We start from the raw sequence: 22,115 nt of genomic DNA, 5'->3' as shown, positions 1-22,115 counted from the left end.
ACAATTAGAGACTCAAACTTGTAACATGGCCCAAACCAAACAGCTGTCCAAAGACACCAGAGACAAAATTGTACAACTCCACACGGCTGGAAAGAGCTACGGAGAAATTGCCAACCAGCTTGGTGAAAAAAGTCCACTGTCCACATCATTTAAAACATCGAAGAAGCTAAACATGACTGTCAATCTCAAATGACCCCTCTGTAGAAATTGCGTCAGCCTGTCGCTGACCAATCAGAGGCCAGAGATCTGCATAAACCACGCCCCTAGTTGGCGTCCGCTATTACCTCAGACAACGTTGCATGGTCCAGTATAGCTTTTGTTTGCGTTTTATCGCGTATTTGGGTTCTTTAACAATTGATATGGTTAAGAGGTTTAGTCATGGACTTTGGAATAGTGACGACAGGTATCCTGAAAGGCTAGTTGGAGTTCAATTCGTACCCTTTCCAAAACCGAAGACCCAGTACGAAAAATGTCTTTGATGGATCAAACTTTGTGGAAGATCGTATGATCAACTGAATCCATCTAAAATCAACCAGAACAGATATGTTTGCACGAAGGTAAGCCCTATATTTGATTTTCAATACCTGTCTCATAAATGAATTAGCAGTTCTTCGCTTGCATAGTATAGCTACGTGTGAATGATTGACACACTTGATCTGTGTTGAGCGATATTTTGCGATGATCTGACTCCACAATCGTGTCTCTGTTGGGCGGCTCCCAAGATAAGCTAAACCGGACTTTGTTAGCACGAAGGTGTGCCCTATATTTGATTCTCAATACATGTCTCATAAATGAATTAGCAGTTCTTCGCTTGCATAATATAGCTACGTGTGAATGATTGTCACACTTGATCTGTGTTGAGCGATATTTTGCGATGATCTGACTGCACAAATGTGTCTCTGTTCGGCGATGAACTAAGCTAAACCGGACTAGCAGTCCTAAAAGCCTTCGACGTGCACCGAGACACCAAGACTGAAGGAAGGATGTTTGAGGACACTAAAGTAGTGATTGTCTTACTCGGTCGGGACTTACGTAGGTTCGGCACTAGTTCAAGAATAATTATTGAGGGGAGCGCGTGACGTTACACAAAGAAACCGAGAGAAACAACTCTTAAATCAAGCCTCGCCTTCTTTTCCTTCATATGGTGGTTCACAAACGGCTATACAGATACATATACAGATTCTCCACATAAGTGTGATATGTAACACGAAAATAGGAAACTGTCAATGACGAATTCGTCTTTGGGTTATAATATATTAAGTGGCTTCTCGGTCTTCCTCTGACTCCGGAAAGATCTCGCACTAATATCAATGATTTCTCCGTCGATATGCATGCATATACATTGAAATACCCCTCGCTGAAATACTTGAAGCCCTGCTGTCTGCTTTTCGATATTTCACTATTCGCTAAGAATGCGAGTGAGAAATCAGCTGGTAAATCGGACAATTTCGCTCTCGTCTTTTCTTCCTGCGCCGCCATTTTTGCTAATTGTTTGTTTGAGGTTAGCACACGTGGGGTGACGTAACTTCAGGAGGCGTGGTTAAGTGCCCTGTACGGAGGGGTCAATTGGAGTGGAGGCTCATGCAAGATATCACCACATGGGGTCTCAATGATCCTGAGAAAGGACTACACAACAGGACTTGGTCAATGACCTGAAAAGAGCTGTGACTGTTGTTAAGACACAAAGATGTCATGGTTTGAAATCATGCATAAGACAGAACGTTCCCCTGCTTAAATCAGCACATGTCAAGGCCTGCTTAAGTTTCCCAATGACAATTTGAATGATACAGAGGAATCCTGGGAAAAGGTTTTGCGGTCAGTTGAGACCAAAATGGAACTTTTTGGTCATAATTCTACTAACCGTGTTTGGAGGAAGACAAATGATGAGTTCCAGCGCAAGAACACCATCCCTGCTGTGAAGCATGGGGGTGGTAGCATCATGCTTTGGGGGTATTTTTCTGCATATGGGAGAGGACGATTGCACTGTATTAAGGAGAGGATGACCACTACCATGTATTGTGAGATTTTGGGGAACAACCTCTTTCCCTCAGTCAAGAGCATTGAAGATGTGTCATGGCTGGGTCTTTCAACATGACAATGACCCGACGCACACAGCCAGGAAAACCAAGGAGTGGGTCCGTAAAAAGCATATCAAGATTCAGGCGTGGCCTAGCCCGTCTGAGACCTAAACTCATTAGAAAGTGTGTGCAAACTTGGTGAAGTACAGGAAACGTTTGACCTCTGTAATTGCAAACAAAGGCTACTGTACCAAATATTAACATCTCTTCTCAGGTGTTCAAATACTTATTTGCAGCTGGATCACACCAATAAATTGTTGAAAAAAAAATCATACATTGTGATTTCTGGATTTTTCTTTTAAGATTCTCTCTCACAGTGGACGTGCACCTACAATGAAAATTTCAGACCCCTCCATGATTTCTAAGTGGGAGAACTTGCAATGTAGTAGGGTGTTCAAATACTTATTTTCTTCACTGTATATACACACACACACTATGAAGTGATAGATTTGAACACTTACTGGAAATTGACTTTTTACTACCTGCTCGAACAAGTTGTAATGGCTTTTCTTCGTTCCCTTTGAATTAGTAATAATCAAAATTCATGTTTTTTAAATGGAATTGAACATCACTTTTTTTACACTAAGGAAAATTGGAGTCCTGAATCTGAAAATTTACAGCACATTGTTTGAATATTGAATTTCACATAGACTACTTTATGGCACACTTAGTTCAATTTATCCATATATTAGTTACCTTTTCTTATGATAAATTTCCCAAACGAAAAAAAAAAACAAACCAAAGAAAGTGAATTGCTGTACGTTCTACAATATAACTGGGCTTGAAAGATTTTTACATGATGTATGTCACCTTCCTGAGATTGTAGGGTGAAAGCAGCTGCAGCTGGCTCATAGTGTGGATAGACTTTACATCGACTTGATCCATGAAATTGGTATCGGCTGACCATGAACATTTTCGGTTGATTGGCTTTGTCATTCCCCGATCGATCATGTTATTGATCGGCTCCGCAAAAGTTGTTTACTCCGTGTTGCCATAGTGCCAAGTATATTAGAATACAAAAGTGATGGTCTTTTTTTTTTTTTTTTAAATTTTTTATTTTTTTTTTTGCATTCCCTAGTTTCTTTGACGTAGATCTGTAAATTGACGGCCAGTAGTTCTTGAAAATTGAATAATTGACAGCTGCATGGGGAGACGAAACTGCTAAGAGTTGACACTTTATGCACTCATCAGACTACAAGACAAATTTGATTTCACGATTGCAGACTACTGCTATAAAATCTTGTATCCATTTGACTACATCTTGTTAACTCAAATTCCACTAACCCACTGTGTGGATGACAACACGAGTGGATACTGCCGGGTGTGTTAGCAGAAGAACGTGTGTGTGTGCGTGTGCGTGCGCGCGTGCGGCAATATGTAGGTCATGTTATACTATGCGGGCATTGTCGCCCGCGGGAGTATAACGTGGCCTTTACCTGAAGGATAGTAGGTGCCTACTTGGGCAGAGAGCAAAGACTCACGCTATTTGTCGTCTTCATGGACCTGACAAAGTCGGCAGAGATGGTCTCTTAAAGATCCTGCCAAAAGAAGTTTGCCGCCCAGGCTGCAGGACATCATCAAATCCTTCCACGATACAATCACTGACAGTCGTCTTCGATGGCTCAATCTGAGAGTTTCAAGATCAAGAGTGGTGTTAAACAGCTCTGTGTCCTAGCTCCAACATTGTTCAGAATATATTTCACTGTCCTGCTGAAGCAAGCACCCCTTTGGATCAGCCACTGAGGGAATCTTATCTTCAAAGTCGATCAGATAGCAAACTCTATAACCTCTCAAGGGCAAGTCAAAGATCCAGCAGAAATCCCCTCATGATCTCCTTTTCACGGACAATTCAGCAATCGGACCCATACAGTGGAGGCGCTTCAATTTCTCATGGACTGGTTCAGCTGGGCATGTGAGGCCTCCAGGTTGACAATCAACCCGTAAGAAAACGGAAATCATGGGGCAGGATACAGGCTCTCCACCTGACATCAGACTCTCTGACTAAGCACTAGAAGTTGTTCATGACTTTTGAGTATCTGGGCTCCATCTCTGACTCTCTCTCTTTCGACACAGAGCTAGACAGATGCATCGGCAAAGCTGCTACTACACTGGCTAGACTTGAGAGTTTGATAAACTCCAAGGCCTGCGTCGTGAGCACTCCCTATGGAAGCAAGGCGTGGACAATGAGAACCAAACTGGAGCATAATCTTCTCCACTGCATCCTGGGCATCACCTGGTAGGATAAGGTGACAAACACCAGCGTATTGCACAGAGCCATGGTTCCTAGGATGAACAGTTGACTTAAGCAGAGGCGTCTGCGCAGGCTTGGCCATGTAGTCAATATGGAGGATGAAAGAACTTAAAGGACCTATTCTATGGAGAACTGACACAAGGAACCCATCCCATAGGCAAATCCAAACTCCGCTTTATGGATGTCTGCAAGAGAGACCTGAAAACGCTTCAAATTAATGTGGAGACGGACAGTGAAAGAGTGGCTGTCAAACTTTTGAGGGGGGACCCTCGCCCAACTGTCGAAGGCAAAGAGACAAAGAAATGCCTCAACCCAAGCATATAAACCAGCAACTCCACTCATCTGTCCCAGATGCGGGAGAGACTGCCATTCTCGTAACGGCCTGACCAGCTACACCAGACAATGTCCTCAATTCCAGTGTGCAAGCTCATAGTCTCCCAGGACTTGTATGGTGAAGAGAGAAGACTGGAGGGAACAGGATTGTTGCTTTTGCCCCTCTTATTTGCACACAACCTGATTGTTTTGAGGGAGAAGGAGGCTGCCCCAACTACAGTCCACTTTATTTATTTTTTAAATACGTGGAAACTTTTTTTTTGACAGACCCACCACACAGGAATAATGAGGGGAAATTTCACTGATGCAGTGCCACCAGAAAGTACTTTTTCCACATTAAAAATTTACCCCTCCCATAATGACAAATTCAAAATTTCAGACAGTTGTGTAAAGTGATTGAAACATTTAAACAGTAGGTACGTGTAAGGCCTTTGGCTCTTTTTTTTTTTTTTTTTTTTTTAAAGCTTCTTTGACACCAATCACGGCCTCCATTCTTGGTATTTCTCTGCAAGTTATAAGATCCTATTTAAGCTCAGTCAGGTTGAATGGGCAGCGTTGGTTAACAACCATTTTTCAGTCTTTCCAGAGATGTTAACTGTAGAGGAAAATTGAAAATGAAAAGCACCTTGAGTTGTGTACTTTGTTAAAATTGAAATTTGAAAGAACAATGAAACAAAATATTTTCTAGCATGCAGTTTCTAGTCTGTCAAATGTTTGCAGTGCTTAAATGGTTTCTCAACTGTCTTAAGAGGTGAGCTACATTCTATGAGAAGACATATTGCACTGTTCTTTTTATATTTACTTTGTATGCAATGATTTTTTTTTTCTTTTTGGTAGGCTATCTCTGTGACTCTTAAGCACCTATGATTGTATTTTGTCAGGTTGAGTTCACTCGAGAGGTTGAGGAAGATGCCGCCAAAGCTTTGAAACACAACAAACGTATCCTCTTTCAGAGGATGGCACCCTACCCACAGCGAAAGGTTATCACATTCAACCGCTACAATGACGACTTTGCTTTCAATATAAACTATGGAGATCTCAGCTTCCTGTCGCAGGAAGATCTCAGGTAGTTGCTGGCATTAGTATAGTTTGCGATCTGGAGTTTCCATTCAAATAACCCTATCTAAATTGTATGACTTTTCGAACTGAATGCCCCTTTGATTTAATGCTAACCACATTCTTCTCTTATTTTCTTCTAAATTGTAGCATGTTTGGTTCTCTCAATCTGACAACTGTCAATTTGTCTGGAGTGGGTACCAGCTTTCAAAAGCACAGTCAGGCAGAGTCTAAGGGCATCAAGGCTCACTTCAATATGGATGAAAGTGGAATTCTCCTACTGGATAGGGTTAGTGATCATTTTGCCTAACACATACTTAGTCCGGGGGAACCATGCTTTTCCTGGGGAAGCATTCACATTGTATATGCTACACAAAAGGCAGAATTGTCCATAGGGTACCTGGTACAACAGGTTTTGACAGTAGCATTGTAAAATCCTCAAACTGCAAAACCGATAATTTCATCGTCCTTTAATGAAGTTAATGCTTTTTTTTTTAATTCCAAATTTCATCATCCTTTTTTAATGTTAATGGTTTTTTTTTTTTTTTTTTTTATTCCACAGGTAGAGTCTGTTTTTGAAACTGCTGTCGAGGAGAAGGAAGAAGAATCTACATTAACCAGTATGCTCTTAGATTAATACACTACAAAAGTCTTGGACGCAAAGTCTTCTAATCACTTAGTCAGGGGTAGGGAAAGACCCCTGCATCTTATGAAGATAATTTAGAAAATACTGTTTTCAGCATTATCTAAGGTGTTTTCCCTGCTGTTGCCTGATTGGTTCACTAGTGTAAATATGCAGGTCCATCAAGACGAGGTAGAAGTCCTCTTTCTAAAATCAAATACAACGGTCCCTTAAGATAAGAGTTCAATTTGTTCCTTGACCACTCTCATAACAATGAAACTCTAGTCTCAAATCACCCATTGAATTGCATGGAAATGTGTTCAATCCGTTCCAGTCTCCCCAAAAAGAACAATCTACAAACTTTTTTTTTTTTTTTTTTTTTTTTTAAGAATAGGGCCGAATAGGGCTGATATAGAGCTCATCCACCTACGTCACCAAAATTACGTGACTGGCCATATTGCCGGTCACACAAAGCATTGTTCAATGCTAACTCCATTCCCCGTTCCAGTCTCCCCAAAAAGAACAATCTACAAACTTTTTTTTTTTTTTTTTTTTTTTTTAAAAGAATAGGGCCGTGATATAGAGCTGGCCATATTGCCGGTCACACAAAGCATTGTTCCGTTGAGACGAAACCAAAATATGTCTTATTGCATGATGCCCAGAGTTTTGTCCGATAGTGTTAAATATTTGGAAAGTGATAATAAATGAAGGTATGTGGAAAAATTAGACACTTGGGATAGTGGACCCATATTTAATGCTGAAGTCGATGTTTTCGCCGATAACTGGATATACACGTGTCTGGTGAGTAAATCAAGATTTTCAAGGAAAAGTTTGAAAGCGTATAAAAGTCTGGACGCATACAAATACTTCGTTGCTGGATCTGTTCTCCAAGAATAAATGCCACATAGTGATGGACCCACTCAGATTTTTTTTCAATACAAATGCCAATATTTAAATAAATGACCCCTAGTTTTACACAGTCTTTCTTTAGCTCCTCTGTACAGGAAGTGTATTCCGGCCACACGAACACACACACACTAAACTTCTCTGCGAGAGACGTTTTTTTTTTTTTTTTTAATACGCATTGTTCTCAATAGAGTCAATTTTGGATTTTAGATACTAATTGGTAATTTGAGATTAAGAATAATCCCTACTTGAAATGAAGCAATAGTTACACAGGCAAGTGTGTTTGGTTGGGCTCTAGCCATCACGTTTAATTGCCGAAATCCATTGATCTTTTCAGATGGTATGTTTATAAAATGAGCTCTTTGAGTATCTGACTCGTCTGTTGTGACAACCAACAGCACAACAGGTCTTTGGTATTGTAAATACTCTCCTCCGGTTCAATGTCTCCGTAAACGTTGAGCAGCTCTGTTTGACTGGCAATAAGACGCCGTGAAAATGGTGACTTCACGTGCACGAGCTCTATACTCTCTGTCAAAAGTATGGGAAGGCCAAGGCCTTTGTTTTTGTTGTATACCGAAGACATTCGGGTTTATGAATAAAAAAGGAATGAGACAAAAGGTCAGAATTGTAGTATTTACATCGAGATATTAAATCACCATGGAGCACCTTTTGTTTGGTTTGAAGCCAGCCACTTTTCATGTGAGAAAAAGTACCGTATTTTCCGCACTATAAGGCGCACCTTCAATGAAAGGCCCATTTTAAAACTTTTTTTTTTTCATATATAAGGCGCACCACATTATCTAGCGCACTACATTATAAGAGGCATGGAATAGACGCTACAGTAGAGGTTGGGGCTGTTATGTATCCCATTTGATTGAGCTGCAAATGCTCAATATTATATATATATATATATATATATATATATATATATATATATATATATATATATATATATATATATATATATATATAAAGTCCACCGACGGCTTTTGAGAAAATTAAAGGCTTTTAGGTGCCCATAATAGTGCGGAAAATATGGTACTTCAACGTCAATAGTACATGGTAAAGAAAAAGTGACTCGAAAACAGACACATGAAACCCAGCTGGTCTCCTAACCGATCAGATAGGGCCTACAAGAGGGAGGCCACCCTCCTTTTTGATTTGCCGTGTGCATATGAGTGTTTGGGGGAGTGCATGCCTTTCAAATGCGTGCACTAGCATACTCGAGGCTCAATTTCGTAACGGCCAGGCATAAACGGAATTATTTTCAAAACTTAACGTTACCATGATTTTCTGGGAACATTTTAGATACAAACCAGATGCTCAATCTCTAATGAACACCAACATAGTGGTATGTTGAATTTGTATGAAGTGGCAACAAAAACAATGCAACTTTGAAAAAGCAGTGCTTAAAGAGCGGCGACAGACTTTTGAAAATAGCACAAATCTTTACGCAAGAGTCGCCTCTATTGTTTTTTGCTATATTGCAGCAAAACAAAATGGAATCCACATTTTACTGTCTTTCAGAACTGGGTAACACGATTTCCACATTGTTTGGAGGAGGATCCGCAAATGTGACCAAACCAGTCCAGGTAAATTATTGGCAAATGTAGTACAGTGGATCTAATACTGACACCTGTAAAATGCCTTTTTTTAAAAAAGTTTTATTAATGTGAAAACCTGCACAATGAATACAATGGGCTAAATTGTATTTGAAAGAGTTGAATGAGTTTGGCAAATCTCACCACATTGACATCCCTAAATATGAGATGGTGTTCACAGTGAGTATTTGGGTATTTTTAATTCATAGGTCCATTTTCTGTACCAATTTAATCCCAGTTGCGTCACAGGCAGTGTTTCCTTTAATTTGAGTGGCCCCTTTGACCACTATAAGCAACAGCATACATGTCATCCATTGGAGTTACATGTCTTATTAAAAGGATCACATAGCATTTACATTCCCATCACAACACTTCTATTGATTTTTTTTTTTTCATTGTAAGTTTGTAAAACTTTTGTTCTTTGAACTACACCAAAAAAAAAATTGCAAAGCAAGCTTACTCTAAATTTGAAAGCTCGTTTCCAAATTCATTTAATTTTAAGATCACATTCGTATGTCTTTTTTTTTTTTTGTGTGAAATCTGAATTATTGCTTGCACAATATTCTTTTGCAGTCCATGCTGACAGCTGAATCATGGTTCTAAAACATTGTTGAACATTTTGTTCCCTATATTTGAAATATAGAACTAGCTTTTTGTGTGTATTCTGTGCGTTCAGCTATGTTGGTGTGCTAAGGTGGAACTTTAACATTACTTATTGATTTAATTGATCCTTCACATTGACTGATTGAATTAGAAAATTCAAAGGCATTACTTTTGGCCCGTCTGCTTTGTGGTACACCCAGGTATTTTGCCTTGTGATTGTGACTTTTTGTGGCAGCAGAGAGGCATTCCTTTTGATGGCTTGCAGAACATTGTCAAGGAGAATTTTAATATGCTCTGAGTTCGATTTGGTTACCAATGTCACCTTTTTCCTTTTTTCTTTCTTTGGGACTCTCCCCCACAAAGTCTTGATTCCGATTTCCAATTTACATCTGTGTACAATTTTAATTGCTTTCAAATAATTTGTGTAATGTGACGTGAGGTAGTCTAGCGTTATTCCATCCACACATTATCTTCTGTAAATCCACTTTCTACATTGGCTTCAACACATTTTGCAGACCAGATCAAAAGAGAAAATCTCATCGTTTCACCGATTTTTCTTCTATTTGCACGTACTCCCGACAGTCATCGCATCTTAAAATTAGAGAATTTATCACATTGCAAATGGCACAAACTAAATAGTTATGTTGTGCTTTGAATTTGGTTATATTTTTTTTAATGGAAGCTAATTGGACTCTACAACAACAGACAAGGCATTGGACAGTAATCGCTCGATTTCCGGTTAATTGGGACCAGAACCACCCACAAAAAGTGAAAAGCCACAAAGTAGCGGGGGATGTATGTTTATGTGGGTACCAGAATGTTTAAAATATGTAAACAGTATTTGTACTTTGCATTATTGAGAGGCCCCGTAGCTCAGTGATTTGAGCACTGGTCTGGTAAACCAGGGGTTGTGGGTTCGTATCCCACTGGGGCCTCCACTCCCTGAGAAGGGTTGCGTCAGGAAGGGCATCCGGCGTAAAAATTGTGCCAAACATAGATGTGGGTTCATCTGACATGACACGCTGTGGCGACCCCGAAAGGGACAAGCCGAAAGAAACACACATTTGTACTTTGCATATTTGAGACAAAGATATAGTTAAATATTTAATCATAAAATCTTATATACAAACAGTGCCTTGTGAAAGTATTCTTTTTAGTATTTCAGGCTTCAAACATAAAGATATATATATATAGATATATTTTTTTTTTGTCAAGAATCAACAAGTGGGACACAATCATGAAGTGGAATGACATTTATTGGATATCATAAAACCTTATATACAAACCAACCAATATGTACAAACCTTGTGCCTTGTGAAAGTAAGTATTCGGCCCCCTTGAACTTTTCAACCTTTTGCCACATTTCAGGCTTCAAAAAAAAAAAAAAAAAAAAAAAAAAAATATATATATATATATATATATATATATATATATTTTTTTTTTTTTTGTCAAGAATCAACAAGTGGGACACAATCATGAAGTGAAATGACATTTATTGGATATTGGATTGGATACATAAATTCTTATGGCCCCGTCACACCATGACGATCTGGCCAGCGTCCTATCGCGTTTGAGGAAACATTGGTAGTCGCCCATGGTCGCCGGGATAGCTCCAGAGTAGCGTTGTTTCCACGCCAGTGAACGTCAATGATCGCTGGGAATCGGCGGAGAACACCGGTCCGGGAAAAAAAAAGTTTTGAACTTGCACAAAAGTTCTCACCGAGACCAGCGTTCAGCAATATTTAATTTTAAACGTTGCTACGTTCAAGAACATCCATGGAACATTTTACTAAGGTTCGCCGAGCATTGCACGGGTTTGCCTATCGTTAGTCAGTCGTAACTCTAGCTTTACTTGGTTGATACTTAATTGTTTGCTTTGCAGTGAACGACTCACTGGCAACATGTCAACGCCCACTGAACAATCCCCTAGCGCACACAGCGTGTAACCAAAGTGAAATGTCGTTTGGTGTCCATTGAGCGTCATTCGAGCTTTTCCCGAACTTCCATGCATATGGGTATATAAACCGATGCTTTGGAAAACCAAGGTCCATTTAATATTAAGATGCAGTAGAGAGCACCTACTATAGAAGATCCAGAAAGCAGCAGTTCGTTTTCGCAGAAAAACTCCACCAGACTATCCTCAACAGCTCGGTCCAGGATCCTGCAATCCTTTCTCTGCTTCTTTTGTCTCTTTGTCAGACCATCCTCACTGGGGTTTGCAAGGTGTTTAGGGTCCCCAGGGGGTGTCACATGGTGAGTGACTTCACGGACGTGCTCTTCCTCCTGCTGCTGTTTTTCCCCCAAACACATTGCTCGTGATGAAAGAGGCTTAGCTTTCTTACTAGCAACGCTAGTTGCTGAAGTCTGCGCCCTAACTTTTTTTCTTCTCGGCAGCATGATGCTCACTGTTCTAACTCACGACAACAACTGAAGTGACTATGAACTTTCCAACGTTTTAGTGCCGGTTCCACTGTAAAAATTAACACGCCAGCAAAACTCTTCTGTCGTTATTCACCCATTGGTCACACGCTCAACACACACGTCTTATGTTGACAAATCGCTCGTCGTGCCCCAATGATGCGTTTGCACACGCTAATGATTTTTAGGGGTATCTTATTTGGTCGCTGTTACACGCTTTTCGTGTGTTAGACACACATTAATCACACGCCACATGTGTCATCTGTGTTTGAGAACGCTCAAAAAATAGAACGTTTGAAATGTTCAGAGGACATTGACCAGAACGTGATGGTGTGACGGAGCCTTTCGCCAGCTCTTCCTTTAGAATAACTCCTAGTCCATTTCTCTTCCCGTCCACTCCATGGTAAAATAATTTAAACCCTGCTCCTAAATTTCTAGCTTTACTCCCCTTTCCACTTGCTGTCTTGGATGCACACTATCAACTTTTCTTCTAATCATCATGTCAACTAACTCCCGAGCTTTTCCTGTCATCGTCCCAACATTCAAAGTTCCAACGCACAGCTGTATGGTCAGTGCATTTCTCTTCTTCTGCAGTCACTTTCCTCCTCTTTTTTTGCCTTCGACCTACATTATCTGAATTTCTACCTATGCCTTGCAGATCAACAGTTCCGGGGGCTCGTGTAGTTAGCCCGTGCAATGACCTATCCGTTATGGAATTTGTTTGAACGCTCATATATGTTTGGCACAGTTCTACGCCGGATGCCCTTGCTGACGCAACAGTCTGCATTTATCGGGGCTTGGGACTAGCCGGCAGGTTGCGCAATATTGTTCCCCAAAGGGCTGCAGATAGTCAAAAAAGCAATCGAATCAACAAAGTCAACACATAAGGTACACAATTCACATACAACTTAATCTATGTTAAAGTACAAATAGAAGCAGTCAAACAGTCAGCACGAGTTACAAAATTCACATACTACCTAGTCTATGTTAAAGTTCTAAGGGTATGTGGATAAGATGGTTCAAGTATAAAAAAATAAAATAAATGTTAAGATGATGTAGATTTAAAGGATATGGGGATCAAAGAGGTTCAAACCAATGCCTCTCAATAGTTGTAGCTTGAGTCGTTCTCACGATCCTCGTTGTACAAGTTGCGTTGGTTGAACAGGATTATGTTCGATGTATCTTCAACGTTAACGAATTGATCACAATTCAGTCACATTGTAAGCCAACCAAGCAAGAGAAGTCCGGGCCGAGGGGCAAGCCTAATTCGGCCTTTCATCTTGTCCACCTTCCTCACTACTCTTCCTGTACTCATGGACCTCATTGTACACGACACAAAGGTTTTGCAGGTCCCGTAGGCACCAGTGATTTTTTTTTTTTTTTTTTTTTTTTTTTTTTTCCACCCCCCTCGGTAAGTATTTGATTTCTAATGGGTCCAGTTGTTAGCAAGCGGGGCTAGGCTAAGCTAGGCTGCACTGCTTCAAACGCAAACGTAATAAGTCTCCAATTTGCGTACTAAGATTTCACAGAATTATTCTTAGTCCACTGAAATCGTCACCAGGAGCGTCCCACGTCAAGTAAAAAGATTCAGTACAAAATCGGCAGGATTTATTTATTGTAAGATCGAGTTTGCCGGACCCTCCTTGTTTTCGCTGCCACCAGGTCGTGGACCAGAAGCAGACTGAAGTGTCCAGCCATCCATCCAACCCACCTACCCACCTACCTACCTACCCACCTACCGCTCTTCCAGGTAGGGTCGCGGGGGAAGTAGCTTCATCAGGGATACTCAAGACTTCCCTTTCTGCAGCCACTTTTGCCGAGAGACACTCTCAAGCGTGTCTCGGGTCGTCGTCAGGGTCTCTTTCCAGTGGGACATGCCCGGAACACCTCACCAGGGAGGCGTCCAGGAGGCATCGGACTCAGACGGCCCAGCGACCTCATCTGGCTCCTCTCAATGCAGAGGAGTAGCGGCTCAACACTGAGCCCCTCCCGGATGACCGAGCTTCTCACCCTGTGGAGGAAACTCATTTCGGCCGCTTGTTCTCTTGTTCTTTCGTTCACGACCCACAGTTCATGCCCATAGGTGAGGGAAGGAACGTACATTGACTGGTAAATTGAGAGCTTCGCCTCCCTGTTCACCACAACGGACCGATTCAAAGTCTGCATCACTGCACTGATCCGTCTGTTGATCTCCTCCTCCATTCTTTCCTCACTCGTGAACAAGACCCCAAGATACTTGAACTCCTCCACTTGGGGAAGGATCTCATCCCCAAACTGGAGAGGGCACACCACCCTTTTCCGACTGAGGACCATAGTCTTGGATTTTGAGGTGCTGATTCTCATCTGCTTCCCCCTCCTGAGACGGCGGTGGTGGACCAGAATTTCCTCGAAGTCCTGAAGTCGTTCTCCATGGCCGCACCGAACTCCTCCCACGCCTAGGTTTTTGCCTTAGTGACCACCAAAGCTGCATTCCGCTTGGCCAGCTTGTACTTATCATGTGCCTCAGGAGTCCCAGAGCCAGAAATGCCTGATAGGACTCCTTCTTCAGCTTGACAGCATCCCTCACTGTTGGTGTCCACCAACGTGTTCATGGGTTGCCGCCACGACAGGCACCGACCAGCTTACGGCCACAGCTCCAGTCGGCTGCCTCACAAATGGAGGCGCAAACATAGTCCACTCTGACTCAATGTACCCCGCCTCCTCCAGGACATGAGTAAAGTTCTTTCGGAGATAGGAGTTGAAATTCCTTCTGACGGGAATCTGCCAGCCGTTCCCAGCAGACCCTCACAATACATTTGTGTCTGCCACGTCGGACTGGCATTTTCCCCCACCAATGGAGCCAACTCACCACCAGGTGGTGATCAGTTGACAGCTCCGCCCCTCTCTTCACCCGAGTGTCCAAGACATGCAGTCATAAGACCGATGACACGACCACAAAGTCGATAATTGAACTGCGACTTAGGGTGTCCTGGTGCCAGGTGGACATGTGGACACCCTTATGCCTGAACATTGTTTGTTATGGACTATCCGTGATGAGGACAGAAGTCCATTAACGGAACACCACTCTAGTTCTGATCGGGGCGGCGTTCTTCCCAATCACGCCCCTCCAGGTATCACTGTCATTGCCCACGTGGGAATTGAAGTCCCCCAGCAGAATGATGGAGTCACCAGAGGGGGCACTCTCCAGCACTTCCTTGAAGGACTCCAAAAAGGGTGGGTACTCTGCACTGGTGTTTGGTGAATAAGTACAAACAACAGGACCTGTTGGGCTCCTTCCCTGCCAAAGAGGTGACATTCCATGTCCCTAGAGCTAGTTTCTGGAGCCGGGGATTGGATCGCCAAGGTCCCTGCCTTTGGCCCCTCTCACAGGTGGTGAGCCCATGGGAATGGAACCTATGTTACCCTTTCAGGCTGTGCCCGACCGAGCCCCATGGGTCCAAGCCCGCCCACCAGGCGCTCTCCTTCGAGAGTGACCCATGTCCGCAAGGGAAACCAAGAGCCAATTTTTGTACTCATCATAGGGGATTTGGAGTCGTATTTTATCTAGACCCTCACCTAGGACCTGTTTGCCATCGGTGACCCGACCAGGGGCATGAAGCCCCAGACAACTTAGCTCCTAGGATCATTGGGACACACAAAACCCTCCACCATGATAAGGTGACGGCTCGAGGAGGGGTACAAAATGTAAAGAATAATAAAAAATTATGCTCATTTTACCTTTTGGTGTTGAGTACATGGTGACCAAAAATGCATCGTGGCATCTTCAGAAGCGGAAGGACGCACACGACGCAATTAATAAATTCCACAAATTATAAATTCAAAACAAACTATCTTTCAATGTTTCCTGAAGTACCAATCCAAGGATGTTTGACTTTGACGGCTTTTAATTATCTTGCGGAAATGTGCAAGGCAAACGTCATCAAAGTGAGTGATCGCCCGACGACTTAACACATTTTCCGGATGATTCTTCTGAATACATTCGAAAATGTCGGAAATTTTCTCAACACGTCTTTTATTGTGGCTGACTTAATAGTGCCTGGCTCCTCCACTAAGCCATAAACTGCTCCTGCATTGTGTTGTATTGCTTCCAGCCTTTTGCTTTCTCAGTCGAAAGATCCTCGTGGTGAACCAACTTGTGACGTTCTCCTTAGCCTTTCCCAGCGAAACAATTTCCTCAACTTCAGGTTCAACCTCCACTTCAAACCTGTCAAGTCAAGCAGCAGCATGAAGCCCCATGCGTGCATGTTTTTTTCCATATTTTGTGAAAAGTTCCCACTTTATTTTTATGGACAAAACAACTGTCTTCTCACTGGCACTGGCCATCAATTTCTTGGGACACATGTTGAAAAAAGATGAATAAATTCGCAAAATTGTCGAGTGTGTGTGAGTGTATGACAATGGATTCAGTGATGTGCGTCATGGCTAAAGATTGACATCCCTTCTAGCCAATGTGATGCCAGGAAACTGCCCCAGCCGTGGCCAATGTGAGAGCAGCTCTATGGCGCCGCTTTCACACCAAGATACAGTACAGGATGTTTACATTTGGTTGAATCCAGCGCCATTTTTTCCTTTTGTATCATGAATTTCTTTCGTAACTACAGACAAAAAAAAAATTGCTTTTTGTAACCTGAATCTTTGCGTTGCCTATCCCAGCTGTCAATGGGTAGGAGGTAGGGTAAACCCTAAACTGGTTGCCAGCTAATTGCAGGGCACATGGAGACAGACAACAGTCGCACTCACAGTCACACTGACGCGCAATTCAGAGGATCCAATTAATGTTGCATATTTTTGGGATGTGGGAGGAAACCAGAGTGCCCGTATAAAACCCACACAGGCAGGGCCGGAATGTCCTCAGAGCTATGAGGCTGCTTTACAGCTGTGCCACCATGCTGCAAACTTTTGAATTTTTCATTTTTTTTACTATACATATTTTTCCCCCTGATTTGTTTTATTTTTGCATTCAAATCCTTATAATCATGTAAACAGTATACCTATAATCATTAATTGCAGCAGTTCCCGCAATTTAAAAGAAAAGAATCACCAATGATCAGGCTCATTTAATTGTGGCATCTATAATATTGATCATGATTTTGAATTCGATCAGCCTTAATGGAAACTATAGAGGTACCAATGTATTTAGGTGTCCATTCTTTAACACTCGCCACTCACTGTTGCCTTTTCTTGGACAGTGCTTCAAATGGGTTCTGATCTGACCAGTAGAAGAGCGATAATTGGAAAGGGCTCTCTCTCATTCTTCTGGTCCGGTCTTTGCAAAATCAAGTCACTGCCCCACCTGGTGTTGAAATGACAGTGATTACAAGTCAAAAGGAAATGAATGTAATCATTCACATAAAACCTTAATTCTGTACCAATCTTTAGAAGGCTGGATTAAAAAGACCAACGGTCCTGATCTCTCACGCGGGCCATAGTTTCCACGGCCCATCTTTTCCTTATTGTATCTAATCATTTACAGATGCTCTTCTGTACCTTTTGGCAATGTTTTTCACTTGTCCAACAGTGCATCTGTCTGCAACAATAGTCCCTGTATATCCGGTAAAGGCGGAGACCAGCAAAATGTTCTAGATGACATAATCTCGGTCCTGGTGGTTCAAATATGCTTTTATTCATAGTGTGTATGGCCCTGAGACAGATTTTTTGCATCAATTTTTGTGGTCGATTTAGCCTCTTTAGATTTTTTTTTTTTCCCTTTTCCTTCTTCCCCCATCACAACCCTAGTTTCCACACAAAAACTGAGGCGATCCTCTATGAAATGAACTGGATAAATGAGAATACTCACAGGTGAGATAATACAGTTCACAAAAAATACTGACCTCTGTATTCAGGATGAGGGAGATGAAGCTGTAAAAGAGGAGAAGGAGGAGAGTAAAAAGGATGATACCCAGAACGGGGAGCGTACCACAGAGGGCTCTGAGAAAAGTACCATGGAAGAGAAAAACCAGGAGGAGATAGAAGACGCAAGCCCCTTGTCGGATGTGAAGGTAAATATGAACATCATTTGGTCAACATTGCTCCTTCCATTTATAGAGTATTTTATCATGGCCTGATGAATATCAACGCTATCACACGTACTTTTGTGACCCTTTCCAACTTCATCTAAGTTAAGAATTCTTAATTATAGGTATACAACAAGCTCTTTAGAGCCTTGTTCACATTGGACAATTCTTCTTGAGGCTAAGGCATATTTATACAAAGCATTTCATTTCTAGTAGGAGGCGAGAAAATTGGTTTATTTTAAAAAATGATTTATTGTAAAAATGTTGAACTCAAAAGGGGCCAGCTCGTATAATGAGGCCTCCTAATCCTTTTCCCCTGGGACAACCACTAAATCTTACGTGGACCATATATTTGAATGTTATTTTTTTTTCATAATTTTACACGTCTGAAAATGTTATGTTGTCATCATAAGATATTTTTTTCTTTTTTTGTTAGAAAACTTTACTCAAGCTTTAGAATAAGCAAAAATGTGGAAAAAATGAGTAAATTATGGTCACACTACATATTTTTTTGTGCCAAATTCTCACAAATTTATCATTTGCTTGATCAGACTATTTTGCTATTTTTTTTTCAAGCAAAACAAACCAATTTACCAATTTCAGTCACCAAAATATCGAACAAAAAATTGATAATTACAAATGCAATTATTGCACTTTTCTAAAGACTGTTTGTTTTCCTGTATGATCCTTTATCCAAGTGATGGACAAAAATGTCTTTAGTCCAATACAGATTATATATTTTAAAAAAAATGCCACAAAGATGACCTTTAAATTCGGATCATGTTTTTTTTTTCTTCCCCATTCAGAAACAAGTGAGCGATTGACTTGATGGGTGTTGCATTAGGCCATTTATTGTCTCTATTGACTTCTAAAACATTGTTTTTTCATTACATTGTGAACAATTTCTTAGAATATTTTCCCTGCAACTGTGATCGAGAGCTTTTTAAATTTGAGGAAAACGTTTTGAGTATCATTACACCATTTGACCACCGGGTAATGCCATAGACCGCCGTATGATTTTCTTTCGAGGTTAGGGTTCTTTTCCTTTCGGCTTGTCTTGATTAGGGGTCGCCACAGCGTGTCATCTTTTTCCATCAAAGGCTATCGTGTGCATCCTCCTCACTAACACCCACAGTCATGTATGTCCTTCCTCACCACATCCATCAACCTTTTCTTTGGTCTTCCACCACATGGGTCTCTGCTCTACCTTTGTCTTCTTAAACTCCTTAACCACCACCAGAGTCACCCTGCACAACACAATCTTATGCTGTCAAGCAACCTTCTCTCCTACCACCACTACCTTACAGTAACCTCGTTCAGATTACATACGTGCATGCATACATACATACATACATACATTGGATCAGCAATGTGCGAAAATCTCTACTGTAATTCCAAAGAGTAGACACTTTTTAGGCAACTGTTTAAGATTGGGTATGATAACAGAAAACACAATAATGCAAACCATGGTTGTGGTTGGTATATTTTTACCACAATTTCTTGTTTGCAAATGAGACGTTATATGTATGTCGATTTTGTTACAGGAGGAAAAGAACACTGAAAAGAAATCCAAGGCAGAGAAGGATGATGAAAACGTCGCTAAACATTTGAAAAAGACAAAGATCTCCGAAGACATTGCGATTGAGCTCATCCTCAATGATGTCTTGGATCCCACGGCTAATGACCTTAATGCTTCCAAAAAGAAGTAAATAATCAGTTTTAATGTATTTTCAACCTCCTTTTAGTCCTTGTCTTTCTCCTTGTTTTAATCAGTCAAAACACTTTCATCTTTTTCAGGTTGCTAGATTTGACAGATCGAGACATGGCCAAGCAAGAGAGGGAAAAAATGCTCAACAGCCTAGAAGCTTTTATCTTTGAAACTCAGGTAAGATTAAGCTCTCCATCTTTGATAATTGCAGTCACTCACATTTGATGGGCCTGTGCCATCTGCACAGTCGAGTACGAATTTGTTACGAGTAAAAATACGTAGATATTCTCAGGGTACATGAAAACCAATCCAGCGCAATGAACCACAGCCTGACTTTTTTCAAATTTATTTATTTTTTAACAAGGGAGCAAAAGGTCTCCTGCTCGTTTACCTGACACCCCCCCCCCCCCGCGTCTCTTAAAGGGGTACACTCATAATTACAAACACCATCCACTCAGTCTGGGCTACGTAGAGCATGCTGCTTTTTTTTTTTACTCGATAATGATAAAAGTTAAAAGTGCTGTTGCTTTAATTGATGTCAGGGTATGTGAATAATAGAATAAAAAGTGGTGAAACTGGATGACTTTTTTTTTTTTTTTTTTTTTTTTTTTTTTGAGTAAAAAAAGGTATGGTCTGAAGCCAAAGTAGAAAGTACAGGATGAGATGGTGTTTGTTAAAATCACACCTTGGTACAGCCTGATTGAGGATGAAAGCACAGACAATACAATGCACAAAAAGCTAATTCTGTATTTTAAATATCGGAGGCAACATAACATTAACCTTAAAACTGTTTGGGAGCATCATTTAGCTTTCAACATGCGTTGCTCAAGATATTCTGCAAGCAATAATTCAGTTTTACACCAAGAAAAACTTATTATTGTGGGTTAAAAAAAATGAAACAAAGCTGCAAGCCACCATTCAAATTCAATAGTTCATCGTTGGCTCGGTTTAGTTATAGGCACATTTCACGAGCGCGACCGCGGGCCTTTGCACTCTCAAATCTGCACAATCAAGCACGAAAAATCACACGTGTAAAATTTGTTAGGAGTAGAAAAAATTTTAAATTGAAAGATCTCCCTTATTTTGTGTAGTCTTGACATTAATTTACGTGTTTATTTCATAAACGTTAACTAAACAATCAGTTTTCACCCGGAAACAGAAAATGCAAGTTAACCATAATGAGCATGTACGGAAGTGATGCCAAAAGCACATGTTCCAAGCTACTTCACGTACTGCGAGCGCATTTATGTTGAAAGTCAACATAATGACCCATGTCAAAGGAAATTCAGTTACACCAGGGGTGCTCAATGCGTCGATCATGAGGCAGTTTTGGTTGATCATGTGCCGGCGTCCCCAAAAAGGGGGGGGGGGGGGTTGGGGGTTGGGAAGACCTTAGACTATCATCCATCTCGTCGCTTGATTCAGGCGTGGCCAATGCGTCGAGCGCGCACACACAAAAGCGCGTTCTAGCAAGCTGGCTTCTTATTTATGGCAGTCGCGGCATACCCACAACTTTATCTGCGGGCATGACTGGTGGACCACACCCGTAACTATAACTGCGAGAATGACTGACCACACCCGTACGTTTTTCAAATGTGAGTGACTGTAATTGTTTTCCCATTCATCCCTGTGATATCATACCTTGACTGAGGTTTGGTGAATATTGATTACAATCTACAGTGTATTCCACCAAATAGGTTTAAAATGCTCTTAATCCAAACCTGGCTTCTCCTGCATTCAAGTACTAGTATTATTTATGTTCAGCACATTTGGAGACTGAGTTTTTACACACAGGACCAAATAACTTTTTTCCATAACGTTGTTTTCCCTTCAGAAATGAAATCATTTAATTACAGCATTTTCAGTTAACTTGGGTTATATTTGGCTGATATTTACAATTATTTGATCTTATTTGAGGTAAACATAGTTGTCCTCCCTATTTTTCTTTTGAACATTTTATCAAACGGAGTTTCTGATATGATTAAGACTTTCACGATAGATGTTGCATAAATCCTGGTTTATCTCCGCCTCTTGCCCAAAGTCAGCTGGCACGCTCTCGACCATAATAAGGTATGGAAATTGGTCGAAATCCTCAGAGCCTGCGCAGTGATGTCATCGTCAAAACACACTGGCTTGCCAATCGGCCAGTCTTGCAGTGATGTTTCTGTTCACCACTTGTAAACATATTTGTCAAGATGATCAGTCTATTTTGCACAAGAGTTGGGATTGTTTTGATACTTTTGTCAAATTCGATAACTGGATAAAAAGTTGGTTAGGTCAAAACTGCTCCGCCTCTAATTAAAATTAAAGTCAAGTCAGAAACTTAGAAACAAGTTACAATTAGTTCAAAACATTTCGGCCTCCAATTCAAATTCAAGTTTGAAACACAGGAGCACTCCTAAAGGTAGTGCAGGTGTAGAGTTGTTGGTCATTGGAATATAATTTCTTTAGTTGTTATAACTGACAATGAAAACCTCAATTCAGCATCTCATAAAATTTGAAGATTGTAGAGGAGTGCACTATTG

At 41.1% G+C, this 22,115-nt stretch overlaps 1 protein-coding gene across 1 annotated transcript in view; it reads left to right on the top strand.

Annotated features, from left to right (window-relative positions):
• hyou1 (hypoxia up-regulated 1) overlaps window positions 1-22,115 on the top strand; it is a 61,358-nt gene that overhangs the window by 29,207 nt on the left and 10,036 nt on the right. Inside the window, exons 13-19 of the mRNA XM_061802600.1 lie at window positions 5,544-5,728; window positions 5,869-6,007; window positions 6,281-6,338; window positions 8,774-8,838; window positions 17,712-17,867; window positions 19,427-19,587; window positions 19,680-19,767. Of these exons, the coding sequence (XP_061658584.1) occupies window positions 5,544-5,728; window positions 5,869-6,007; window positions 6,281-6,338; window positions 8,774-8,838; window positions 17,712-17,867; window positions 19,427-19,587; window positions 19,680-19,767 (852 nt within the window). The remainder of the gene's footprint in view (window positions 1-5,543; window positions 5,729-5,868; window positions 6,008-6,280; window positions 6,339-8,773; window positions 8,839-17,711; window positions 17,868-19,426; window positions 19,588-19,679; window positions 19,768-22,115) is intronic.

Source organism: Syngnathoides biaculeatus, chromosome 18 (assembly GCF_019802595.1).
Source record: "Syngnathoides biaculeatus isolate LvHL_M chromosome 18, ASM1980259v1, whole genome shotgun sequence".
NCBI lineage: Eukaryota > Metazoa > Chordata > Actinopteri > Syngnathiformes > Syngnathidae > Syngnathoides > Syngnathoides biaculeatus.
This window is presented reverse-complemented; position numbering and strand designations above follow the sequence as displayed.